Consider the following 25,901-nt stretch of genomic DNA (forward strand, 5'->3'; position numbering starts at 1 on the left):
ACCGTTAAAGATTATTCAAAATTAGAGAGCCAGGCAAGAACATACTACGAGTCTAAAAGCTCTGGCAAATAAAGTCATCATAAATGAAAAAGAGTGAAAAAATAATCCAATCAAAACAGAAAAGCAGGGAATCTACTGCAAAAGAATACAAAGAGGGGACAAAATGACTTACCAAATACGAAAGCGGTATAAATCGATACGACTGTCAAACATGAAACAGGAATAACTTCACAGGAACAGGAAACTGGAAACTGGGAAACTTTCACAGAAAGCCCGGATTTCCGGTTTCCGGAAACGTCAAACGACTTTTTTAATTTTTTGAAATTTTGAATTTCCCGCTTGGACCATGTGCTGATTCTCACGGAGTATACTGGTCCCTGGATAAATGATTTTCACCAAAGTGCAGCATATTTGGGGAATGGACGAATGGGGAAATAAAAAAGTTCGAAGTCTAGTCTAGAGATTATTTCATTATTGTATGTTGTATGTGTAGTGTGTACCTTTAAAAAAACGAAAATAAATTAAAAACAGTATTTTGGACACATAGATATACTGTTTTATCGTTAGAAACGGAAAAGGAATTTTCCTAGAAAAGAAAAGTTCGTCCCACTTTTTTAAAAAGTTCTATCCACTGATGTACAACCTCCGTGAATATCAACGAGCACAAAAAGTAAACAGACGGATGTTGAGCCCGCGAAATTTTAAAAAATACAAGTTTCTGCGTTTTGGGACTTTGGGGGAACTGGGGAAAGTGATTTACTTAAAACAATTAAAACAGTTTTATTTACCTAAAATGAATTTTTACCTTAAATCACCGTATGGTAATTTAAATTTAGACAATCTCGAGAGATGTGTGAAAACTAGAGTATTTTTCTTCATGTGTAGAAAACAAGAAGCCGAGACAATACCACATCTGAAAGATTTTGTTAACAAAAATGTTGACTGTCTTGTGATGGGGTCAAGTTATGATATTGTTGGACATTTCATGCTTAGGTAAGTATTTTACAAATACAATGCAATACAATAAAGTATCCTGTTAAACTTTGCAGTGGTTACTTATTAAGATATCTGCACTCATGCCAAAGTACATGAGTTTAAAATGGTGCAATGTCAGACAATGTTCCATTTCTCTATGATCCTCCACTACTACATTAAAATATGTGTTTAGCTCACCTAAAACCAGTGCTAATGCAACTACTGTATCAAATACCTACTTTTTTCACCCTAGTCGTTTGTAACACTTTGTACACCATCAGAATTTCCATTATGTTTTATCTACCATTTAGGTGGCTGAAGGTCTTTGTATTTTTGTTTTTAACGTGTTTAGCTCACCTAAAACCAGTGCTAATGCAACTACCATATCATTTTTTTTTTTTTAAGAGGTTTGACAGAGGGAACTGTAACTGCTATGGTCTTATCATCCCGAAATCAAAGATAGAAGGAAGACAGGATAGGAGAAAGCCAGCCGTTCCGAGAACGAACATTATCCCATCAGGATAAAATCTGCCCCGGGCGGGAATCGAACCCGCGGCCTAGCGCTTACAAGGTAGACGCACTACCAACTAAGCTAAGTAGGCTGGCCTACTGTATCAAATACCTACTTTTTTCACCCTAGTTGTTTGTAACACTTTGTACACCATCAGAATTTCCATTATGTTTTATCTACCATTTAGGTGGCTGAAGGTCTTTGTATTTTTGTTTTTAATGGTTTGATCTACCTAATTCTACTACACACGTTTGATTAAATGATTTGTTTTTCAGACTGTTGATAATCTATTCATCACAAATGAGAGACTTTTTAATTGAAAGTGAAATTGATTTATTCAAAGAAAGACTGAGTGAAAAAATGGATATATCTAATTTCATCAAATCATGCAGGATCACACTAAGACACATTCAAGAGGTACTGGGAATGCCAAATATAGAAAATTCAAACTCAAATCAATCTTTAGAACTTAATAGACGGAGGCTATCCTCTAAGAATAGCATCACCATTGGAAAGCAGCAGTCCCACACAAAGAAATCATTGTATCAAGATTCCTTTCTGATGTATTTGATGAGTTTGAAATTGTTCTGTAAATCATTGAGAATACCTCAAATTGCTGAACATTTTCTGCATGGTTGCAATCACAAATGTAGATCATATCATATTAATGGTAAGAATCTGTATGTCAGCAGGGTTTCTATGTACTACATCATGAAATTAAAAGAAAGCAAAGAATTCATTTATTTATTTTTTGTGATATTCAGTCTGTTAATTACTCTCCCCCTACAGGTTCTCAACTTGGCTACCAGTATAAGTTGAAAAACTTTGTTCGTACGTTATATTCTTACTACATAATTACTTGTTTCTAAAGGATTATCATTGGTAAACACTGTAAAAAGTACAACCATACTAAAACAGTACCTAAGAATCCAAAAATTATAACAAAAAATTCGGACAATGCATAAAGGCAAATCAGTTATCTATTGATGAACTCAAAAGATCCAACAAATAAATATTAACAGAAAATCAGAGAAGACACAGGTAGCAAGAGCCGTAATGGTTCCACACCACATGGTTTCCAAGGCTGATTAGAGAAATAAAATTGAATTGAATTTTAGATCATCTGGCGTAGTTGATTACAAAAATGTTCTCAATAAATTCTAAGAAACCTGACTTACCTGACCATCATCTTTCAATCTAGGATTATGCTTGCTATTCGGAAAAAGAAAGTGACCAGAACGATATGAAGATATGATCAAGTAGGCAATAAACTTAATGGCCCCTATGTAAACGCATTGGCGGAAAAGATAAAGAAATCCAAGTACCTATGTACCAAATTCGACAAGTTTTCTTTTCATTTCTCAAAGATCTCAGCCACGCTTAAAACTGGTTCAATCACACATTTGACTAAGTGAAACCGTCGGGTGCGGAGTCTTCTTTAGAACATTTAAATTTGACAAATTCAAAGTTTGCGCGTAAAGAAGGTCAGCAGTGAAAAATAATTCGTTGTGATGTGGGAAGTAGCTACGTGACAACCCAATAGTCGTCCTCTCTCTCTCTCTCTCCTCTCTTATTCACTCGCTCTCTCACTCACTCGCTCTCTTACTCACTCTCACGCTAACTCACTCACTCACACCCTCTTTTACTCTCAATCAACCAATCAATCACCCACTCTCACTCACACACTCACTCTCTCCCCCTCTCACTCTCTGTCTCTCTCACTCTGTCTCTATCACTCTCTTACTCACTCATTCACTTAGTCGCTCTCTAACTCACTCTCACGCTACTCACTCAATCAATCACTCACTCTTCTCTTTTCTCCCTCTCTCACTCACTCTTTCTTTTCTCTCTCTCTCTCTCTCTCCCTCTCTCTCTCTCTCTCTCTCTCTCTCTCTCTCTCTCTCTCTTTCTCTCTCACCGCGCTATTTCTGTTCTTGTTATTATCGTCACCAGGAGTACCTACTTGATGTTTGAATAGAAAGCTATTGCTATCAGACAAATAATTAGATGATGGATTTATGGGGGAAGAAAAGTCAACGAAAGAAGTGCGAGAGAGAAAATAAATAAACTAAATGAGAAGGAGGGAGAGAGAGAGCAAGAAAGAGAGAGAGAGAGAGAGAGAGAGAGAGAGAGAGAGGGAAAGAGAGGGGAGGGAATAAAAGGAGCACGAAACAAGCATGCAAAACCCAAACAATACAATAATACATGCACGTATATATACTCTTATGTAGGAAGAAAATTCAACGTAAGAAGTGCGAGAGAGAAAATAAATAAACTAAATGAGAAGGAGGGAGGGGGAGAGAGCAAGAAAGAGAGAGAGAGAGAGGGAGGGAGAGAGGGAGGGAAAGAGAGGGGAGGGAATAAAAGGAGCACGAAACAAGCATGCAAAACCCAAACAATACAATAATACATGCACGTATATATACTTACTATTCACGATCCAACTTCCTGGTCTTTGCCTCCATCTCCAGTGGTCACAGCTTCGACACCCTCCTGGGTCAAACTTTTCATCGCAAAATAATATCCGGTGGGAGAATCGAAGCCGGGACCTTCGAGTCCGCTCAACCGCGACATATAGTAGCGGCATGTTTCTAGAGGGGAATGTGTTTGGCGATAGATCAAGATGGAGTTCAGTTGAGAGGAGTCGGATGTGATTTGAGTGGACAAACTTTGAATAAGAGCCTCCTGGTTTTTGTAAAGGAATGGACACGAGTGATCCAAATTGGAAATGTGCATGCTCCCCTGAGGAAGGAAACAAAATTATAGAGTAAACTGGAAGTTGGCCTGGCGCACTGCCGTACACTCAGAATGTGCCATACAATGATTGGTACTCGCATCTTGCGCCTAACCATTGATGTGTAAGTAACAATACAAGTATGTGGTAATATCTAGTAGGTTAGGTATGTTGATGTGAAGACAAACTTAATGTGACTAGACAATAACTAGAACCGGCGGTACTGCGCCTTCCATATTTTGTCAATTGCCATAACTCAAACATACCCATCGCCAGCCTAGTTAGCTTGGTTAGTAGTGTGTCTGCCAAGGCGAATACAATAGTCCGTCCCTTATACCTTTTTATTACTATTGTAATAGTAAAGGGAGGACGGACTAAAAAGTGGGACGAACTTTTCTTTTCTAGGAAAATTCCTTGTCCGTTTCTAACGATAACAGTATATCTATGACCTATGTGTCCAAAATACTGTTTTTAATTTATTTTCGTTGTTTTAAAGGTACACACTACACATACAATAATCTCTAGACTTCGAACTTGTTTATTTCCCGATTCGTCCATTCCCCAAATATGCTGCACTTTGGTGAAAATCATTTGTCCAGGGACCAGTATACTCCGTGAGAATCAGCACATGGTCCAAGCGGGAAATTCAAAATTTCAAAAAATTAAAAAAGTCGTTTCCGGAAACCGGAAATCCGGGCTTTGAGGGCTTTCTGTGAAAGTTTCCCATTTCCCAGTTTCCTGTGAAGTTATTCCTGTTTCATGTTTGACACATAGATATATGGTTTGACATTCGTATCTGGTATTCTGGTCTGGAATCAAATGGAACTAAGAGGATAAAGGAATTCCAGGGTCCAAACGATCCAGTTTATCTTCAAACAGATAACACTACTTCTAACCATTGATGTGTAAGTAACAATACAAGTATGTGGTAATATCTAGTAGGTTAGGTATGTTGATGTGAAGACAAACTTAATGTGACTAGACAATAACTAGAACCGGTGGTACTGCGCCTTCCATATTTTGTCAATTGCCATAACTCAAACATACCCATCGCCAGCCTAGTTAGCTTGGTTAGTAGTGTGTCTGCCTTGACCAGTTCTCTAGTACCTACTTACTTACCTACCTCTATCAAAATGTGTGGAACCTGGAACATGAGGTAAGCATTTGTCTAATGTAGATTCTTATTGAATGGTTTTGGGAAAGTATGTGGAAAATTTATAAGCCCTTATAACTCAGTAAATTTCAAATGTAAAAGGTGTCCTAAAAGGCTCATTAGGCCCACAACTATGAAGTGAATTTTCTTTGTGATGAACATTGTTTGCCAAATTTGATCTAAAGAGCACAAATTGAGAGTTAAACAGAGGTGGATGTTTATTTAAACTAAGTAAATGGATATGTTAAGCTAAAATTTAAAGCAATGGAACATAATACTATGTAGGTATGTCCTTTATTTCATCAGTGTTAACCCATGAAGTCCCACCTTGGTGTGATGTGTCCCACAAAAAGGCACCACCTTGATCAATGATAGCTTCAAGTTTGTTGTGCTCACACTCAAGCCTGGTCTCCTGTTCAATGCTGATTAGACTGGTAACATCCACCCACTGAGGTATCCAGAAGGTATGATCTCCTTTCATGTAAGTACTTATTATGTGATTTATGTAAGATGAAGCTCATATCCAGGATTTTATTGGAGGGGGGGGGGATGCTCAAAAATTTTCTGAGTCCAGCCCACAGTAAAGGAGCAAAAGTGAAGCCTGAAAGGGGAGGGAGGTCTTGGGGGTGGATGCTCCAAGGTAGGGTACTTTGACTTTTGTTTACAAGATAGCTGCTCTTCACTAGTCCACAGGTAGATTTTCATTAGTCCACAGGTACACATTATTTAACAAACAAAGGCAACCTAAATTTTGCTGAGCAACTCATCTTATTTGTATAACAAAGAAGACAGTTTACTTAGAAGAAATTTATAATGAAAATTGAAATATGACAAATTTAATGAAATATGAAATTCTTCAAAATTAAAAGTAAACATGAAAGGCCATGAAGTCTAGAAATAAGGAGAACTAAGTAAGGAAAGGAAAGAAAACTAATGTTGACAGGGAAAGGGAGAGAGGAAAAAAAGGAATAATAAATTCATTCAGCAAAAAGTTAAACTAAGTAAGGAAAGGAAAGAAAACTAATGTTGACAGGGAAAGGGAGAGAGGAAAAAAAGGAATAATAAATTCATTCAGCAAAAAGTATGTACTTAGGTTTAGTATCTACAGACCAAAATGTGCAGAGAACATCTCTGTAGGTACCTACTTTACTTAGCCACTTTGATTTAAATTTTTGTGGTATTCTATTGGTGACAATGGATGTGTGTGTGTGTGTGTGTGTGTGTGTGTGTGTGTGTGTGTGTGTGTGTGTGTGTTTGTGTGTGTGTGTGTGTGTGTGTGTGTGTGTGTGTGTGTGTGTGTGTGTGTGTGTGTGTGTGTGTGTGTGTGTGTGTGTGTGTGTGTGTGTGTGTGTGTGTGTGTGTGTGTGTGTGTGTGTGTGTGTGTGTGTGTGTGTGTGTGTGTGTGTGTGTGTGTGTGTGTGTGTGTGTGTGTGTGTGTGTGTGTGTGTGTGTGTGTGTGTGTGTGTGTGTGTGTGTGTTTTCGAACTTTATGCCTGGCCAAACCGCTCATCCGATTGCTATGAAACTTTGTCAACTTATTGCTTGCACTCCCGTGAAGGTTTCCGGTTCGTTTTTGTTAAGCTACGCCGAGCAAGACCACTAAATGCATGAGTGAGATGAACGGTCATGTGTTGAGGATGTACTAGCAGAAATCCGGAGCGGAGCGACGGATTTCGGCTAGTAAGTTAATGAAAAGAGACACTGCGGTCATTTTCACTCTTCCGAAATCTATTTTAAACTAAAATCTAATGTTGGGAAATCAATTGAAAACAATCACTCTGGTATACAATATGATTCAAAATGTAGAAAATTGAAAATGAACAAGCTTTTAACCCAAATCAGCACGTAATCTATTTAAAAGAGCGCCAAATCAAGCAATCTCACCAAAAAAGGTCAAATTTTTATCACTCTAATCAAATTAACTCAGCAGTGGCTGCAGCTATCAACATGAAATTTTGTGGAAATACTAACAACAAGATGATGCGTTCGAAAATGCAATCTCCGGAAAAAGGGCCAAATCGCCATTTGGCCCTTCTTCCAGAGACTTCCTCATATGTACATTCCCAACTGCCCAAAGTTTTGGAGTAATACTCACGTCGTTTTTCAGGGAAGAAATTGATTGAGACCTTTTATTAAAATAGGAGTGTTCGTTGTGATGCAGCCCTTGCTTCTGAGACTAATAGTGATCGTAGTATTTTCCTTTTTCAGCATAATATTTTTCCATCATAATATTTTTTATTAAAGTTATCGTTTCAAGCACATGACGTAAAAAAGTAATTACTCTGCCTTGTTCGGTCCTTCAGTTTGTTGATACATAGTAATTGTAAATTGTAAATAAATGTTGATTTTATTGTGATAAAGTACCTAACTTTGAAGAAAGTACCTAAATAAATAATACAACATGTAAATATGTTCAAATGATTTTGGTGAGTTTGACGCACTAGGTTTCGTCTTACCTTGACCATATTTAACCCTAGAAAGACTGTTTTTTAGGTAGACGTAATTTTTACTCACTCATTGGTACCTAACTTTGAAGTAAGTACCTAAATAAATAATGCAACATGTAAATATGTTCAAATGATTTTGGTGACTTTGACGCACTAGGTTTCGTCTTACCTTGACCATATTTAACCCTAGAAAGACTGTTTTTTAGGTAGACGTAATTTTTACTCACTCAAAAAGAGCGGTTTTTTGCGACTGTGACATGCAGAATCAAGAACAGATATGTTTCAAGTTTCAATACATTATTTTTATTACTTAAAAAAAAAATAATAATAATACAATTATCACGAAAATAAAAGAAATGTGAGTAAAAATTACTCAGGTCTACCCTTCTAGGATTAAAATGAAAAACTGTACATGGAGTAATGGTTGATGGTACAAAACTTCAAAGGGCTCTCTGGACGGTGGTGTTTGTGCGACAATTTGGACTTGCACTTTTTTACGTATAAAACGGTGAAGTACCTATACTCAGGTAAGGATTTGTCTAATGTAAGTAGATTCTTATTGAATGGTTTTGGGAAGGTATTTGGAAAATTTATAAGCCCTTATAACTCAGTAAATTTCAAATGTAAAAGGTGTCCTAAAAGTCTCATTAGGCCCACAACTATGAAGTGAATTTTCTTTGTCATGAACTTTGTTTGCCAAGTTTGATCTAAAGTGCACAAATTGAGAGTTAAAGAAACAGAGGTGGATGTTTATTTAAACTAAGTAAATGGATATGTTAAGCTAAAATTTAAAGCAATGGAACATAATACTATGTAGGTATGCTACCTACTCTCCCATGAGACTGATTGCACCCTGAAACAGCTAGCAGCAAGTATTGTTCCAGATGGTCACCTATAAATGTTGCATAACTTCAGTTACTCTCCCATGAGACTGATTGCACCCTGAAACAGCTAGCAGCAAGTATTGTTCCAGATGGTCACCTATAAATGTTGCATAACTTCAGTGATATTTTTGTGTTTCCAGTACAATTTCAAACATGCTTGAATCTTGTTGGTAGAAGGAAAGTCCATATGAACAAAGGCATAGCAAAAATATTCTGCTGCAATTGGAAAGAGGCTCTGCATGAAATTTACGAACATTTCCTCCTGCACAACATTGAAAAACTGATCTCAAATCCATACACAAGCAATTACATTCAAGATGATTTGAGAGTGATACTCTTATTCAAGGAAATTAAATATACCTACATAAGGTTTAGATCTTTAGATAGCTTTGTTGAAAATGATCACTCCCTTAAGCAAATAAAATTTGATCAAGTTGACAAGGAAAGTGAATATTTTCCCCCTTGCATTTCCAATGTTCATAAGATCTTGAAGAAAATCCATCGATTGAAGCACAATGATCGATTTTATTATAGTTTGTTTTTGAAGAGCATTGGTAAGTAAATTTTAAATGGTTAGTCATCTGTCTCTTTGGAACAGACAAAAAATTTCTTGGGCTAGCAGACCTACCAAGTAAACTTACCTTGTTCTGATATACCACACTAACCTCTATGCCACGGCTGATTACTTTTTGGTTCCTAGATGGCAGGAATTTTTCAAACTTAATTCGCAAGGTGCAAGGTACCAAAATTCTTACCCTGAATTGTTTCTTCGTGTGTGGTAGTTTGGTACACTGTTAGCGAAAACAGTTTTTCTATGCCACTGAGGTTGACACCCTCAACCAAAAGTTTTTTGTAGCTACCTTCTAATCATACTTGGGGGAAAAAATGCTCAACATTCTGGTCAATTTTATTTCAGGAATGAGTTTGAATGAGAGTATTCTGTTCTGGAAAGAAGAATACAGTAAAGTGTCATGTTGCAATTCGGTATGTTCTCACTCATGGCAGAAGAATGAAAGGAAGTATATCTATGGCATTCGACATCTGTACGGTCTGGAAGGCTCCCGGAAACGATCCTACGCCACTGAGGTTGACACCCTCAACCAAAAGTTTTTTTGTAGCTACCTTCTAATCATACTTGAGGGAAAAAATGCTCATCATTCTGGTCAATTTTATTTCAGGAATGAGTTTGAATGAGAGTATTTTGTTCTGGAAAGAAGAATACAGTAAAGTGTCATGTTGCAATTCAGTATGTTCTCACTCATGGCAGAAGAATGAAAGGAAGTATATCTATGGCATTCGACATCTGTACGGTCTGGAAGGCTCCCGGAAACGATATAGTCCCCGTGATTGCCATGCTATACAGGTGAGCTTAACATTAATAATTTTGCCAGCCAAACTTTTTTTGAAAATAGAAGGTACACATGTATCACTTACTTGTAGTTATTCGGCATTTGCGAGTGTTTTAGACATTTCAAAGTCCATTTTTCGAAACATTTTTTTTTTTTATTATTATTATTTCATTTAATGCCTACCACTTACTGACCAATTTATTTTACAGCTATACTCCTACGTATATTCTTACATTTTTTGTCATTATTATTATTAATCCCTAACTACTTAGCTGACAAGGTAGAAATATAATGTAGTGCACTTACTTAAAGGTGGTCAGAAAAGAAGTAAAACAAGTTGATGAAGTTGGTAGGTAGTACCAACCAACAATTTACATAAAATGCAGGCAGGTGTCAACTTTCCAAGAACGTAATAAATAAGTAGATACTAAAAACACAGTTTTTCTAAAGGTCAAATTTCATATCTACCCTAACTACCTGGTAAAAAAAAAGAAAAAAAAAAAGTTTTCTCAAGTAACCTAAATGTGCAGATATTTGAATGCATCTACATAACAGCACACAACCTAATATACATGTCAATATTAAGTTATGGCTTGAAGAAGTATTACTCAATGATATTCGCCAGGTGCTAGTGAAATAATTTTAATAAAAAAAGTTCAGAGAGAAGGAATGATACCATCTGTCTGTTTGCACATTTTTCCTCTCGCTGCTTTTTTATTACTTTCCTTATCCTATAGGAAGGAAAGAAATGTAATCGGGTCAAAATTTCGATGGTCAGTTTTTAATGCCAAAACACGTTTTGAGGTCCCTAGAGCCTAAATACAAAGTTTCAGCCATTGGTTCGTGTGTGTGTGTGTGTGTGTCTGTCTGTAACCCCAGCTATTGAGATGGTAGGTAAAATTCCGCCACGAATGCTACGGTAGAAGGATGAAAGAAAGCACTCTTCAAAAACCACATGAACACATTGTGGACTCCAGTAGCTCAAGGGCCAGGATATCGGTGCTCCAAGGTTTGTTGTTTTGAGTGTTGAACCCCCACCTAATGGTTTGGTCGCTATTTGCGTCAAAGTTTGCTCTGTCTAAAATAATATTGATTTAAATTTCAATCGATTTTTACTCTCATTTATGTACCTTACTTCCATCGAAAATATTTTTCAAGCAAGTTATTTTATGGTGTCTTTTCTTAGGTAACGTATTCTCGACTAGGGTTTTATTACTGATGGGTATGTTTTTTTTATATTTTTTTTACTTTTTTTTAAAGAGGTTTGACAGAGGGAACTGTAACTGCTATGGTCTTATTGTCCCGAAATCGAAGAGAGAAGGAATACAGGACAGGAGAAAGCCAGCCGTTCCGAGAACGAACATTATCCCATCAGGATAAAATCCGCTTCGAGATCGGTAAGAGCTAGAGACTTGAAATTTGGTATGTAGATGTCTAATGTGACAAGGATGCGACACGAAACTTTTGGTGCAACGGTTGGCGGTATTTTGATCGCTTTTTGGCGGTTTTCGACCATTTTCAGCTATACCGACTAAACGGTTAGAGATATTGTAAAAGTTAGGGTATAAGAACAAGAACACCCAAAATAAGCATCATTCCATAGGATAAGGAAAGTCATGTGATGTTCACACCAGATTTTTTGCGTTAAAGTTTGCTCTGTTTGAAATAATATTGCTTTAAATTTCAATCGATTTTTACTCTCATTTATGTAGGTACCTTACTTCCATCGAAAATATTTTTCAACCAAGTTATTTTATGGTGTCTTTTCTTAGGTACCTAACGTATTCTCGACTAGGGTTTTATGTTTTATTACTGATGGGTATGTTTTTTTTTTTTTTTTTAATTTTTTTTAAGGTGGTCATAAAAGAAGTAAAACAAGTTGATAAAGTTGGTAGGTGGTACCAACCAACAATTTACATAAAATGCAGGCAGGTGTCAACTTTCCAAGAACGTAATAAGTAGATACTAAAAACACAGTTTTTCTAAAGGTCAAATTTCATATCTACCCTAACTACCTGGTAAAAAAAGAAAGAAAAAAAAAAAAAGTTTTCTCAAGTAACCTAAATGTGCAGATATTTGAATGCATCTGAAACAGCACACAACCTAATATACATGTCAATATTAAGTTATGGCTTGAAGAAGTATTACTCAATGATATTCGCCAGGTGCTAGTGAAATAATTTTAATAAAAAAAGTTCAGAGAGAAGGAATGATACCATCTGTCTGTTTGCACATTTTTCCTCTCGCTGCTTTTTTATTACTTTCCTTATCCTATAGGAAGGAAAGAAATGTAATCGGGTCAAAATTTCGATGGTCAGTTTTTAATGCCAAAACACGTTTTGAGGTCCCTAGAGCCTAAATACAAAGTTTCAGCCATTGGTTCGTGTGTGTGTGTGTGTGTGTGTGTGTGTGTGTGTGTGTGTGTGTGTGTGTGTGTGTGTGTGTGTGTGTGTGTGTGTGTGTGTGTGTGTGTGTGTGTGTGTGTGTGTGTGTGTGTGTGTGTGTGTGTGTGTGTGTGTGTGTGTGTGTGTGTGTGTGTGTGTGTGTGTGTGTGTGTGTGTGTGTGTGTGTGTGTGTGTGTGTGTGTGTGTGTGTGTGTGTGTGTGTGTGTGTGTGTGTGTGTGTGTGTGTGTGTGTGTGTGTGTGTGTGTGTGTGTGTGTGTGTGTGTGTGTGTGTGTGTGTGTGTGTGTGTGTGTGTGTGTGTGTGTGTGTGTGTGTGTGTGTGTGTGTGTGTGTGTGTGTGTGTGTGTGTGTGTGTGTGTGTGTGTGTGTGTGTGTGTGTGTGTGTGTGTGTGTGTGTGTGTGTGTGTGTGTGTGTGTGTGTGTGTGTGTGTGTGTGTGTGTGTGTGTGTGTGTGTGTGTGTGTGTGTGTGTGTGTGTGTGTGTGTGTGTGTGTGTGTGTGTGTGTGTGTGTGTGTGTGTGTGTGTGTGTGTGTGTGTGTGTGTGTGTGTGTGTGTGTGTGTGTGTGTGTGTGTGTGTGTGTGTGTGTGTGTGTGTGTGTGTGTGTGTGTGTGTGTGTGTGTGTGTGTGTGTGTGTGTGTGTGTGTGTGTGTGTGTGTGTGTGTGTGTGTGTGTGTGTGTGTGTGTGTGTGTGTGTGTGTGTGTGTGTGTGTGTGTGTGTGTGTGTGTGTGTGTGTGTGTGTGTGTGTGTGTGTGTGTGTGTGTGTGTGTGTGTGTGTGTGTGTGTGTGTGTGTGTGTGTGTGTGTGTGTGTGTGTGTGTGTGTGTGTGTGTGTGTGTGTGTGTGTGTGTGTGTGTGTGTGTGTGTGTGTGTGTGTGTGTGTGTGTGTGTGTGTGTGTGTGTGTGTGTGTGTGTGTGTGTGTGTGTGTGTGTGTGTGTGTGTGTGTGTGTGTGTGTGTGTGTGTGTGTGTGTGTGTGTGTGTGTGTGTGTGTGTGTGTGTGTGTGTGTGTGTGTGTGTGTGTGTGTGTGTGTGTGTGTGTGTGTGTGTGTGTGTGTGTGTGTGTGTGTGTGTGTGTGTGTGTGTGTGTGTGTGTGTGTGTGTGTGTGTGTGTGTGTGTGTGTGTGTGTGTGTGTGTGTGTGTGTGTGTGTGTGTGTGTGTGTGTGTGTGTGTGTGTGTGTGTGTGTGTGTGTGTGTGTGTGTGTGTGTGTGTGTGTGTGTGTGTGTGTGTGTGTGTGTGTGTGTGTGTGTGTGTGTGTGTGTGTGTGTGTGTGTGTGTGTGTGTGTGTGTGTGTGTGTGTGTGTGTGTGTGTGTGTGTGTGTGTGTGTGTGTGTGTGTGTGTGTGTGTGTGTGTGTGTGTGTGTGTGTGTGTGTGTGTGTGTGTGTGTGTGTGTGTGTGTGTGTGTGTGTGTGTGTGTGTGTGTGTGTGTGTGTGTGTGTGTGTGTGTGTGTGTGTGTGTGTGTGTGTGTGTGTGTGTGTGTGTGTGTGTGTGTGTGTGTGTGTGTGTGTGTGTGTGTGTGTGTGTGTGTGTGTGTGTGTGTGTGTGTGTGTGTGTGTGTGTGTGTGTGTGTGTGTGTGTGTGTGTGTGTGTGTGTGTGTGTGTGTGTGTGTGTGTGTGTGTGTGTGTGTGTGTGTGTGTGTGTGTGTGTGTGTGTGTGTGTGTGTGTGTGTGTGTGTGTGTGTGTGTGTGTGTGTGTGTGTGTGTGTGTGTGTGTGTGTGTGTGTGTGTGTGTGTGTGTGTGTGTGTGTGTGTGTGTGTGTGTGTGTGTGTGTGTGTGTGTGTGTGTGTGTGTGTGTGTGTGTGTGTGTGTGTGTGTGTGTGTGTGTGTGTGTGTGTGTGTGTGTGTGTGTGTGTGTGTGTGTGTGTGTGTGTGTGTGTGTGTGTGTGTGTGTGTGTGTGTGTGTGTGTGTGTGTGTGTGTGTGTGTGTGTGTGTGTGTGTGTGTGTGTGTGTGTGTGTGTGTGTGTGTGTGTGTGTGTGTGTGTGCACAGCACAGAGAGAGAGAGAGAGAGAGTGAGAGAGAGGGGGAGAGTGAGAGTGAGTGAGTGGGTGATTGATTGGTTGATTGAGAGTAAAAGAGGGTGCGAGTGAGTAAGTAAGTAAGTGAGTGAGTGAGTAAGAGAGGAGAGAGAGAGAGAGAGAGAGAGAGAGAGAGAGAGAGAGAGAGAGAGAGAGAGAGAGGGGGGTGAGTGAGAGAGCGAGTGAATAAGAGAGGAGAGAGAGAGAGAGAGGACGACTATTGGGTTGTCACGTAGCTACTTCCCACATCACAACGAATTATTTTTCACTGCTGACCTTCTTTACGCCAATATTCACTTGGTCCTTGTCGTCGTTGGTAAGGCGAAATGTCCTATATTTTTATGTCATTGAATCAATTTCCATTACCTACTTATAAAACGTATTTTTTCAATGAAATTCTTAATCTCCGAAATGCCAAAGTAGACCTTTAGTCCGATAATACTCGAATATTTGAAAGACGAATATTTTTGACCGAGAGATACAGGAGAATTATAAATAAATAAAGAAACGAGTAATAAATATGGCAGGTAAAATGAAATAAGTTGATCGTGAATATTCTAAACGGATAGACTCCTACGACATTTCGCTCCCACAGCGATCTCGCCTAGGTTTTAGTTCTCACATCAATCATTTGAACTAGTGAAGAACAATTTCACGCGAAATTAACAGACCGATAGTACTTACCTAGACGAGCTATAATGGGAAGATGCCTGTCTCGCTATTAGGAAGAAGCTGTTTGAAATATGTACCAGGTACCTACCTAAATGGTTAACCGAAAGAAGCGAGACTATCAATTTTCGCAGTTAAGTAGATTCCATGCAGTTAGGCAGATCGTGCTACGCGATAACTATTGAACGTTTCCTGTGAGTTTGATGAAGTTGGATAAAAATGTAGGAAATAGATCAGTTGCGCTTACTTGGGTGATGTTTCAAAGTCATAGAGCAGGAAAAATGAGGACCAACGGAATTTTTCTTTTTCTTCTACGACTTCTAGATACCGAGATAAATCGATTTAAAAAATACAGGTAAATCGTTAAGTTTGACGTCACGGCATACGCTCCCGTAGGCGATGACGTCATAATTCATGACCTCCACTTCGTTTGTTTGTGCGCAAGCGTTTCTGCGCATTTTGACATTAAGTCTGACGTCACAACTCTTTGAACTTTGTCATTGGAACGGCAATTAAAAATTGAATTTTCGACCTTTTAAAGTTACTTTTTCGGAGTTTTGACTTCAGATTTGGATTTCTCACAACTTTTTACGTAGGAATCGACCTTTTATTAATAATATTTTCCCAATTGCAACTGCTCCATTACTGTAATTTTCACTAAGTGATAATGGAGCAGTTGCAAATGGGTAAAAATTATGAATAAAAGGTCGATTCCTACGTAAAAAGTTGTGAAAAATCCAAAACTCCGAAAAAGTAACTTTAAAAGGTCGTTTTATATGTATTTTCATGTTGCTGTTGTTTTTGTACAAAATTATGGGGCGTGATTGTGTGAGATACAGAAGTTGATATTTGATACGAGTCTTGCTGAGAGCTCCAAAAAACAAGGAGATAGTTTACTCAAGATGTGACTGAAAAGCTACTGGTGGTCCTTTTTACTGGTTCTCCATGAAGTACAAACAGAAAAAGGGTTCTGTAATATACCTCCGTTCCTACAGAGCGATTTCTTGTGACACCATGAAAAGTGCTCCAAAACAGAAGATGGGCTCAAGTAAACCACACAAATGAATTTCCTATATTCCTAACAAAAATGAGTTTTTCACAACCGCATACGCCATACAATTTGAATGCAGGTAAGAAGAGAACAAAATGAAAGAGGAGAAAAGAGAGAAAGGTGAACGTGCTTGTTCTTACTCTTAACAAAAGAGAAAAAATAAGAGGACGAAGGAAGAAAGAAAGAGAGGAAACGGGAAAGACATTATTCAATTGGCGCACGTTTTTTTTTTAAAGCGGAGAGTGCTAAATGCAAAATTACAGAGTGCAAAACATAAAATTGCAGCAAAACACAACACAAAGTACCTCACATCTCGTAAATTTAGCGTGACTCTACATAAATAACCAAGAAGCTATAAAGAGTCTTCAAGGGGGAGGACGTAACGACCATTCCCCCTAACCAGAGGAGCTCAAAATAAGTAGCAGCTGGATACCCCAAGGATAAAAATATCTCAACCCTCCTTTACTTCAACAAGAGAGGATACCCATAGATCTGTTTAATCTGTTAGATTTGTCAGTGTCGAATGTGTAAGATGACGGACACACTACGGGAGGGCATCCTACGACACAGGCCACAAGAGTCAAATGTAGCAATTATTGTTTATTGCTACGAAATAAATTCTCAACCCTCCTTTACTTCAACATGAGAGGATACCCACAGATTTGTTAGATTTGTCAGTGTCGAATGTGTGAGATGACGGACACACTACGGGAGGGCATCCTACGACACAGGCCACAAGAGTCAAATGTAGCAATTATTGTTTATTGCTACGAAATAAAAACGGCCGTGGCTGTGAAGCACTAAAAGAGTATCTAAAGTTGATGCCTATCTTGAATTATCTTGTTTTTTACCCATTTTGGACAGGTGAAGTTTTTTCTTTCACTTTTCTTCATCTTTCGTCTCCGTTTCAGTAAGCTCACCATGACAACTAATGTTTTGCCCTGCAAAATGATAGAATAAACTTTAGGAGTGAACAAAATATTGGAATTCCCCCCCCCCTCACAAAGTAGGGAGACATCTTGTGTTCCTCATTTGCTATTCGTAGAGTCAGCACTGCTCGGGAGCCAAAAATAGGAACCGAGCCATAGTAATAATCGACCCAAGCAGATGATAGATAGCAACCTAGAGATGTGTTTAATGTACCTTCGATATCGGGACAGATGTGAAGTCCCCTTGAGTTGACCTTTCAATCTCTAGAGAAGTACTTTAGAGACACTTTGTTAGATTAAAGTGTAAATATTGCCAGCTTCTATCTTTGCAGAACTTTGAACTTCTGTTTAACAAATACGCGATTATCTCCAAGGGTTAAAAATATTAAAATTGTCTAAAATCAAATCTGAAACTCTCGTTGCAAAATCATTCTGAACAATAATGAAATACATCAATCATGAACTGCCTAGATTCTTAGAGTAGGTGTCTGCCATAAAGATGAAGCGCATAATCCACAGTCAAATACCTACACTCCAAATGTCTCTCAAATAACTTTACACCCATCTCCAGTTAATCCAGTCATTCATATTCAGTAATTAATGAGCCCCAGCTATTGAGATGGTAGGTAAAATTCCGCCACGAATGCTACGGTAGAAGGATGAAAGAAAGCACTCTTCAAAAACCACATGAACACATTGTGGACTCCAGTTATCTATAATTTTGTTTCCTTCCTCAGGGGAGCATGCACATTTCCAATTTGGATCACTCGTGTCCATTCCTCTACAAAAACCAGGAGGCTCTTATTCAAAGTTTGTCCACTCAAATCACATCCGACTCCTCTCAACTGAACTCCATCTTGATCTATCGCCGCCAAAAATAGGAACAGAGCCATAGTAATAATCAACCCAAGCAGATGATAGATAGGAACCTAGAGATGTGTTTAATGTACCTTCGATATCGGGGCAGATGTGAAGTCCCCTTGAGTTGACCTTTCAATCTCTAGAGAAGTACTTTAGAGACACTCTGTTAGATTAAAGTGTAAATATTGCCAGCTTCTATCTTTGCAGAACTTAGAACTTCTGTTTAACAAATACGCGATTTTCTCCAAGGGTTAAAAATATTAAAATTGTCTAAAATCAAATCTGAAACTCTCGTTGCAAAATCATTCTGAACAATAATGAAATACATCATGAACTGCCTAGATTCTTAGAGTAGGTGTCTGCCATAAAGATGAAGCGCATAATCCACAGTCAAATACCTACACTCCAAATGTCTCTCAAATAACTTTACACCCATCTCCAGTTAATCCAGTCATTCATATTCAGTAATTAATGAGGCCCAGCTATTGAGATGGTAGATAAAATTCCGCCACGAATGCTACAGTAGAAGGATGAGAGAAAGCACTCTTCAAAAACCACATGAACACATAGTGGACTCCAGTAGCTCAAGGGCCAGGATATCGGTGCTCCAAGGTTTGTTGTTTTGAGTGTTGAACCCCCACCTAATGGTTTGGTCGCGTGGCAGCTTGGACTCACAATCTCGGTCCATTTAGCTCCTGGGGGCATGTCTCATTTGGCCCATCTTGTTGAGGGGTCTGCGGGTACAGAATCAGATGTCCGTCTAATCGTCTATAAGTTGTTTAGTACAGATGTCTGTGCAACTTGTAGCCATAATTCCATTTTAAGAGTACAGACTACAGATGTCTGCTCATCTTTTACCCAGTTGATAAAGCTGTTAATAAGCTGCCTGAGGTCCTGCATGATACACGATAACCGGATGTTAATTTTGAATTTCCGACCAATTAGAAGTGTTTACAAGATTGTTTCTGCAGCATTTGCACCGGTATTTTAATATACATAGGTACTGCTATGCTTTACGACTGGAAATGTCAGGATACCTTCTTATGAACTTATTGGATACTTGCAGCTTACAGGAACCACCGGAACTAGGGATATCAGTTGTCTGGCAGCTGCAATTGCATAGGGCCTTAACCAAAAGCTCGGCAGCTCGTAAACATCTAGGTATTAGGTGACTGTCAGTGAACTTCGTCTTTGATTGGATATTGAATTTTCCTGATCCATGAGAGACCAGCGCAGCGTTCAGTTTGAAAACCCTTGTAATGGTTGTGAAGGTTCCTATTCTAATTCTTTGTGTTTGAAAATGTTTGATCTGAAAGACAGATTGGCTCGAGGTTTATAGCCCGAGGCAGTTATCTGAAATTCTAAAGGCAACCCTCACTGTTTATGTCCTATAGTTCCTATTCCTATACAAGGCGAAGGGATCTGCACATGTAGAGAATACGTTGGTAATCCATTGTACGAAACACAGAAGGGGACTTTATAGGCCCCAAGCCGGAGATATGCCTCGGGCGCGACACCAAATCCCTCGCACAAAAATGTATTCGATTATAATTCATTGAAGGTACTCTTTTTTCCGGAGTTTAGACTCCGATTTTACGGCTGTCTTGAGATCCCTTATAATCTTTGTATCGCTCTTTCTCCAAGAAAAAAATGCATTGGGAAAAGATATGTTTCTTCGTTTTTCGTAGGTACCTTTTAGAATCCAGAAGCCTTTATCGTTGCTTGCAGTAGGGAACAACGCATTCAATTTTCCCTCGAGTTAATTACCCTTCCAAGACCTTTAGAAGAACATAGCGTGTCGGGTTCTTTTAACATCCTTTAATGAATTTCCAATCAAAATTGCGGTCTCTCTTTTGATATTGCACAATATGGATTATAGAAGAAGAGATTAAATTTCAAAGTGATACACGGTTCACTACTAATGCACGGAAAGAAAATTGAAATGTCTCTGAAGTTGCGGTGGCGGCATCCTTTGAAGCGTTCCCCTTTGTCACCATCTCGCTGCTAAATGTTTTCTTCGTAGATTGCATCGGTTTGAACTTAAGTAACAATGAGCTATTAACATAAATGCATCATTGTGTGGTGACACTCTTTAGGAACGAACTAAATGAGAGGATATAGTCTTCAGGTTAGGAGAAATACGTTCTAATCTAGTCTTAATAGACGCTACCTGATATCCTGTGGTAGGAAGGATACGTCGGTTTCAATTAAGTTTGAAGTCCAGTAGTGAAGGAGTTCTGGTTACGATTGTGGCCTAAGAGGTCAGTATAGGTTCGGCGTAGTGGTTAGAAAGGGAATCAACAGGTTCCGTATCTCCAAGAAACGTTAGAGCCAAAAATCCAGCAACATTAAAACGTAAATGATTTTTGCTACAAAGGGAGATAGAGAGGAAAAATAGTGTCCCTATACAATACATAGGTCCCGAATATGAAACGTTAAAAGAAAGACTCCTTTGAATAGAAAGTAAACTAGCAACAAAAGAAAGTAAATTTCTATTTTTTGGTCTTTGAAAATGGAAAGCAAAGGTCTTTCCCGTGGTGCTATTCATCCTGTTCTGTTAAGTTTCCTATACAATACATAGGTCCCGAATATGAAACGTTAAAAAGAAAGACTCCTTTGAATAGAAAGTAAACTAGCAATAAAAGAAAGTAAATTTCTATTTTTTGGTCTTTGAAAATGGAAAGCAAAGGTCTTTCCCGTGGTGCTATTCATCCTGTTCTGTTAAGTTTATTCTTCTGATTTAGTCAGATAGGACTCTTGTATTGTTTACCCTGCCTTTGGTCGTTTTGTTGTTTTTCTCGTAGAAAACAAATAAAGATAAGAACCTATTAGCAAAGCAGCAAACTTTAAATTTGTCAAATTTAAATGTTCTAAAGAAGACTCCGCACCCGACGGTTTCACTTAGTCAAATGTGTGATTGAACCAGTTTTAAGCGTGTCTCGTAGAAAACAAATAAAGATAAGAACCTATTAGCAAAGCAGCAAACTTTGAATTTGTCAAATTTAAATGTTCTAAAGAAGACTCCGCACCCGACGGTTTCACTTAGTCAAATGTGTGATTGAACCAGTTTTAAGCGTGGCTGAGATCTTTGAGAAATGAAAAGAAAACTTGTCGAATTTGGTACATAGGTACTTGGATTTCTTTATCTTTTCCGCCAATGCGTTTACATAGGGGCCATTAAGTTTATTGCCTACTTGATCATATCTTCATATCGTTCTGGTCACTTTCTTTTTCCGAATAGCAAGCATAATCCTAGATTGAAAGATGATGGTCAGGTAAGTCAGGTTTCTTAGAATTTATTGAGAACATTTTTGTAATCAACTACGCCAGATGATCTAAAATTCAATTCAATTTTATTTCTCTAATCAGCCTTGGAAACCATGTGGTGTGGAACCATTACGGCTCTTGCTACCTGTGTCTTCTCTGATTTTCTGTTAATATTTATTTGTTGGATCTTTTGAGTTCATCAATAGATAACTGATTTGCCTTTATGCATTGTCCGAATTTTTTGTTATAATTTTTGGATTCTTAGGTACTGTTTTAGTATGGTTGTACTTTTTACAGTGTTTACCAATGATAATCCTTTAGAAACAAGTAATTATGTAGTAAGAATATAACGTACGAACAAAGTTTTCCAACTTATACTGTTAGCCAAGTTGAGAACCTGTAGTTGTGTATCTAAAAATTCTATAGATGGACGAAGTTTTCCAGTTTCACAAGGAATTTAGGGTATTACATTAGGTAAGGAAAGCTTCCTTACCGGATGTTTTCGTTGGTTTGAACTCAAGATTTCATTTGATACCCTGACCCTGAGCCACCTCTAGTTCTCGAAGTCCCTATGCATGTGGCACGCTTCTCTTGGTTGGTCCTTATTCCCTTATCCAACAGTTTTTTACGCTCAACACCTGCCGACCTGCTGCTTCTATCTCGGAAGAGTGGGGGTTCGATCCTCACCTGGCGTTTTTATTTGAAAAAATTCTCCCTTCTCGCAACACATGGTTCGGTTGCTCAGTTGAGTTCTAACTCGAGATCTATTAACTTCGCTCATGTTACGCCGCTCGTGATGGATTATATCAAAATGTTTGTGTTTTTCGTGCTAATCGTGAATATTTTCAGTGTACATATCAGTGCTTCGCCGGTTGTGAGCGAGGATTTGGAGCTTTTGAAACGTCAAGTGGAGACGTTAATCACGTATCGGGAACAAGATTACAATTCTCTGGCAACGGCGCTGAGGCAGTCGGTCGAGAAAAATGAGGTCGTCGTCAATTTGAAATCGGAAATCCAAAACCTGAGGTAATAATCGTCTTTATTTATACTTTTCAAATTAGACAAAATCCCTGAACTTCAGCAGTAAGTGACTGCTGTTACTCTAGCGAACTTCTAAAATAATATGGATAAAAAACAATGTTTTGGCTGGGATTTAAAACCGCGATTTCCTGATTAGGCGAATGCTGACCACTGGGAGGTCTATATCTTTTGCTTGACAAATTTTAAATTCAAGTCATAAAAATTTCATTTTCATGTATTAATAAAATTTATATGAAGTACATACCTGCCCTCTTTTGCATTCTTTTTCATTTCCTTGATTAGGTACCTACCTGTATTAGAAGAACGGTTATTTGGCATCTCCACCGAAAATTGTTGAGAAAGGCTCTTATAGTTAATTTTACTTTTTTATTGATGTCATTTTGTTGTTGTACTTTTTGATGTACAATTAAATTATTAACATTAACTCTTGTTTTCACATAAATACATGGTAGATTTAGTACATAAATATCTCATTCTCGAACTCGACCGAACCACCAAATCTACATCACCATCAATATCGGTACCCTTGGAGACCGAAGGGTACCCGAACGGATACTGTCCTGGTTCCAAAGATGCAATTTATCAAAAAAGCATGACAGCAAATAAAAAGAATTTTATATAGCTTTCTTAAGATTTGTAAATTTGTATCCTCCGAGGAATTTCTTATTTCAACAAACAAAGCCTTTTCTTGTGCACAATTTTCAACTCCCACGAGATTTCCAAGATTTTTTTCTTCTTCCTTTTGTAATGTTTGTTTGTCGGAATCAAATGCATTCCCACCTGTACAATCAAAAAGGTTTGACAAAAAATAATAATCAAAATTTTGTGAAGACATTTTTTCATCCTTTGTTAGAGTTTCAGAGATTTCGTAAGAAAAATAATTTTATATGCATAAAATTGGAATTCCTGCTTAAGATCCCGGTGGGATGCAATAAATGCATCTTTTTTTGACGCACTTGAATGAACATTTTGAAAAGGTTTCGTTAAACACCAAGAGTATTTTGATCAATATACCTTAGCTCTCTCAAGAGGTTCTTTATTTCTGTGTCTTTTCCTCTTTGCCCATCTATCTTTAATAATCTTTCGCTTCTCTCCCTCACCTTCTTTATCTAGTGTTCCTCCTTTTTCCATTCATTCCATTCATCTCTTTGTTTGGGACTGTCCTTTTGCCTTCCCCTTTAACACAGTAAACGTACAGTAGTTCAGTGTTAAGAGGATATGTACCAAAATGTAATATGTATGGGGTTAACATAATTAGTTTGCAAAAACTGCCCCGGGTATTAACCCCGACCACTTGTTATTCTATTAAAAGTATCTCATTTATTTTCAGAAAAAAGAGGGGGTTCGTAAGTCTAGTGTAATACAAACGGTCAGGCAGACTAATTGACTACTTGACTGCTGGTGGTGCACTTAGTATGTGCATTAAATATGTGACCATTAACCCATTCACTCTTATTTAACGCAGAACATTGAATTATAGACGAGCAAGGAAGAGGCCACTTTTTACAGTGTTTACCAATGATAATCCTTTAGAAACAAGTAATTATGTAGTAAGAATATAACGTACGAACAAAGTTTTCCAACTTATACTGTTAGCCAAGTTGAGAACCTGTAGTTGTGTATCTAAAAATTCTATAGATGGACGAAGTTTTCCAGTTTCACAAGGAATTTAGGGTATTACATTAGGTAAGGAAAGCTTCCTTACCGGATGTTTTCGTTGGTTTGAACTCAAGATTTCATTTGATACCCTGACCCTGAGCCACCTCTAGTTCTCGAAGTCCCTATGCATGTGGCACGCTTCTCTTGGTTGGTCCTTATTCCCTTATCCAACAGTTTTTTACCGGACGCAAATTGATTGACGTCGGACAAATCTCTTTTTTGTTCTCCACATATCCCATTTGCATTTCTGAGTAGTTTTAATCAATTTTATGTCTGTTCAGACTGGTTGATGTGGTACCGAAAAAAATAATTGAAGAAAAGGAAAAAATCGAGGGTTTGGGTCTACAAAGTTGCTGCATCATGTTGGTGGCAGATCTCTCGTTAAACTTTCCCTACAATGCCAAGTCATGTGAACATTCCTTACTGTCATTGGAATCATCTCTACCCTCCTACCATTTGATTCTTACCAGACATCTGTCATCCATCCATCTCGAAGTCTTCAACCATGTGTTTAATGTTCTATGCAGGATATAAATGATTAGATTAATTTAGTATCAACCATGTTTTGCGGTGTTTCTTTTAACATTCCCGAGGTTTGGAACTGTCGGCATATTTGAACCCACATCAAAAGAAATCCTGGGTGATTTAAGTCACGTGGAAGGACAAACTTTGATTTGGAAGCCAAATTGATTTTTGACAAAGTTGTCAAGTAGGAGAATTTGGAGAATTTTTTAAGAGAATTGCAACAACTTCATTAATTTTATTGGAACACTTGAGAATTGAACAAAAATGCCTCATGACATTAATCATCTTACAATTTAAAGTTTTGTAGAATTAAAATTTCAGAGCATTCCAAAGATAGTGTTAACCTAAATTGTTTTATTCTGAGGCGCATTGTTCTTGTCAGGTGACACATATGCAAGTTTGGAAATGTATAAAACCAGTTTCAGGTAAGTATGTGGATACTTAAACATAACATAAATATGTTATGTATAGTCCATGATTTTGTTCGAAAAATCTCATGAATGTCTATTTTTGTGTGTGATTTCAGGAAAGAAGTGGACAGGCTGAAGAAAACCAGCAAAACTTCGTCGACAAATGAAAATAAAAACAACAGCAAGAAACTCAAATGGTTCATGACAACTATTCAGGAACTGCGACAAGAAATTCAAGATATCAACTTCAGCAAGCAACTGTTGGACAAGCAGAACTATGCTAATGATTTGACAGCTGTGAGGAAAGACATTGAAGTGCTGAGGAGAGACATGGAAACCACCAAGGCTGAAATAACCAAGATCAATCAGGATGTGCAAGGACTTGTTCAAGAGAGAGATGAGAGAGAGGTAAGCCAAATTTAGAACTTACCTTGCTATTATCTTTACCATTGGGTACTTACTTACTAACCTTATTTGGGTACTTACTTACTAACCTATGGAGAAATAGAACAAGACGAAAAAAAAAACTAGTATAGGTAGCTTCGCTATAACTTTAGTAATAGAAAGTAAAGTCCGTCCAGACTGGAAAACATCAACTCAGACTGATTTCACTCCTCAAATCCTCCTTTAACATGTGAATTGTGTATCGTTCAGACTAGGGTAGGTATCTCTTTTCTCTCCTTATAGGATCTCACAGTCTCATATTTCCAATCTTTATCTCTTGTTTGTATTCGTTATTGGGGTTCGATATCTGGCATAGGAAAATAAAAGGTGCTTATCTTTCATCCTGGTTCTCAGAAGTATACTTATATAACGTTTTTTTTCAATGAGATTCTTAACCTCCGAAATGGCAAGGTAGACCTTTAGTCCGATAATACTCGAACATTTGTCTCTTTTCCTTTGTCAAGTAATTTACAATTTAGTAGTATTTCTTCATATTTTTTCTTTTTTCTTTCCTATTTCTTATTCAACCATCTAGTTTTTTACGCTCAACACCTGCCGACCTGCTGCTT

The 25,901-nt window shown here is 38.1% G+C and overlaps 2 protein-coding genes across 2 annotated transcripts; both read left to right on the forward strand.

Moving 5' to 3' along the window:
- The first annotated feature begins 877 nt into the window (after positions 1–877).
- LOC103506115 (DNA primase large subunit-like) lies at positions 878–18,006 on the forward strand. Its single transcript, XM_026821246.1, has 6 exons — positions 878–993; positions 1,762–2,156; positions 8,845–9,258; positions 9,621–9,761; positions 10,024–10,067; positions 17,863–18,006. The coding sequence occupies exons 1-6, from the start codon at positions 878–880 to the stop codon at positions 18,004–18,006; spliced, it is 1,254 nt and encodes a 417-aa protein (XP_026677047.1).
- A 4,003-nt stretch (positions 18,007–22,009) lies between these two features.
- LOC113466122 lies at positions 22,010–25,311 on the forward strand. The gene is made up of 2 exons (XM_026821247.1): positions 22,010–22,279; positions 25,005–25,311. The coding sequence occupies exons 1-2, from the start codon at positions 22,050–22,052 to the stop codon at positions 25,309–25,311; spliced, it is 537 nt and encodes a 178-aa protein (XP_026677048.1). The 5' UTR covers positions 22,010–22,049.
- Positions 25,312–25,901: the final 590 nt, after the last annotated feature.

This window comes from Diaphorina citri, unplaced genomic scaffold, assembly GCF_000475195.1.
Source record: "Diaphorina citri unplaced genomic scaffold, Diaci psyllid genome assembly version 1.1 scaffold215, whole genome shotgun sequence".
NCBI classification, from domain to species: Eukaryota; Metazoa; Arthropoda; class Insecta; order Hemiptera; family Psyllidae; genus Diaphorina; species Diaphorina citri.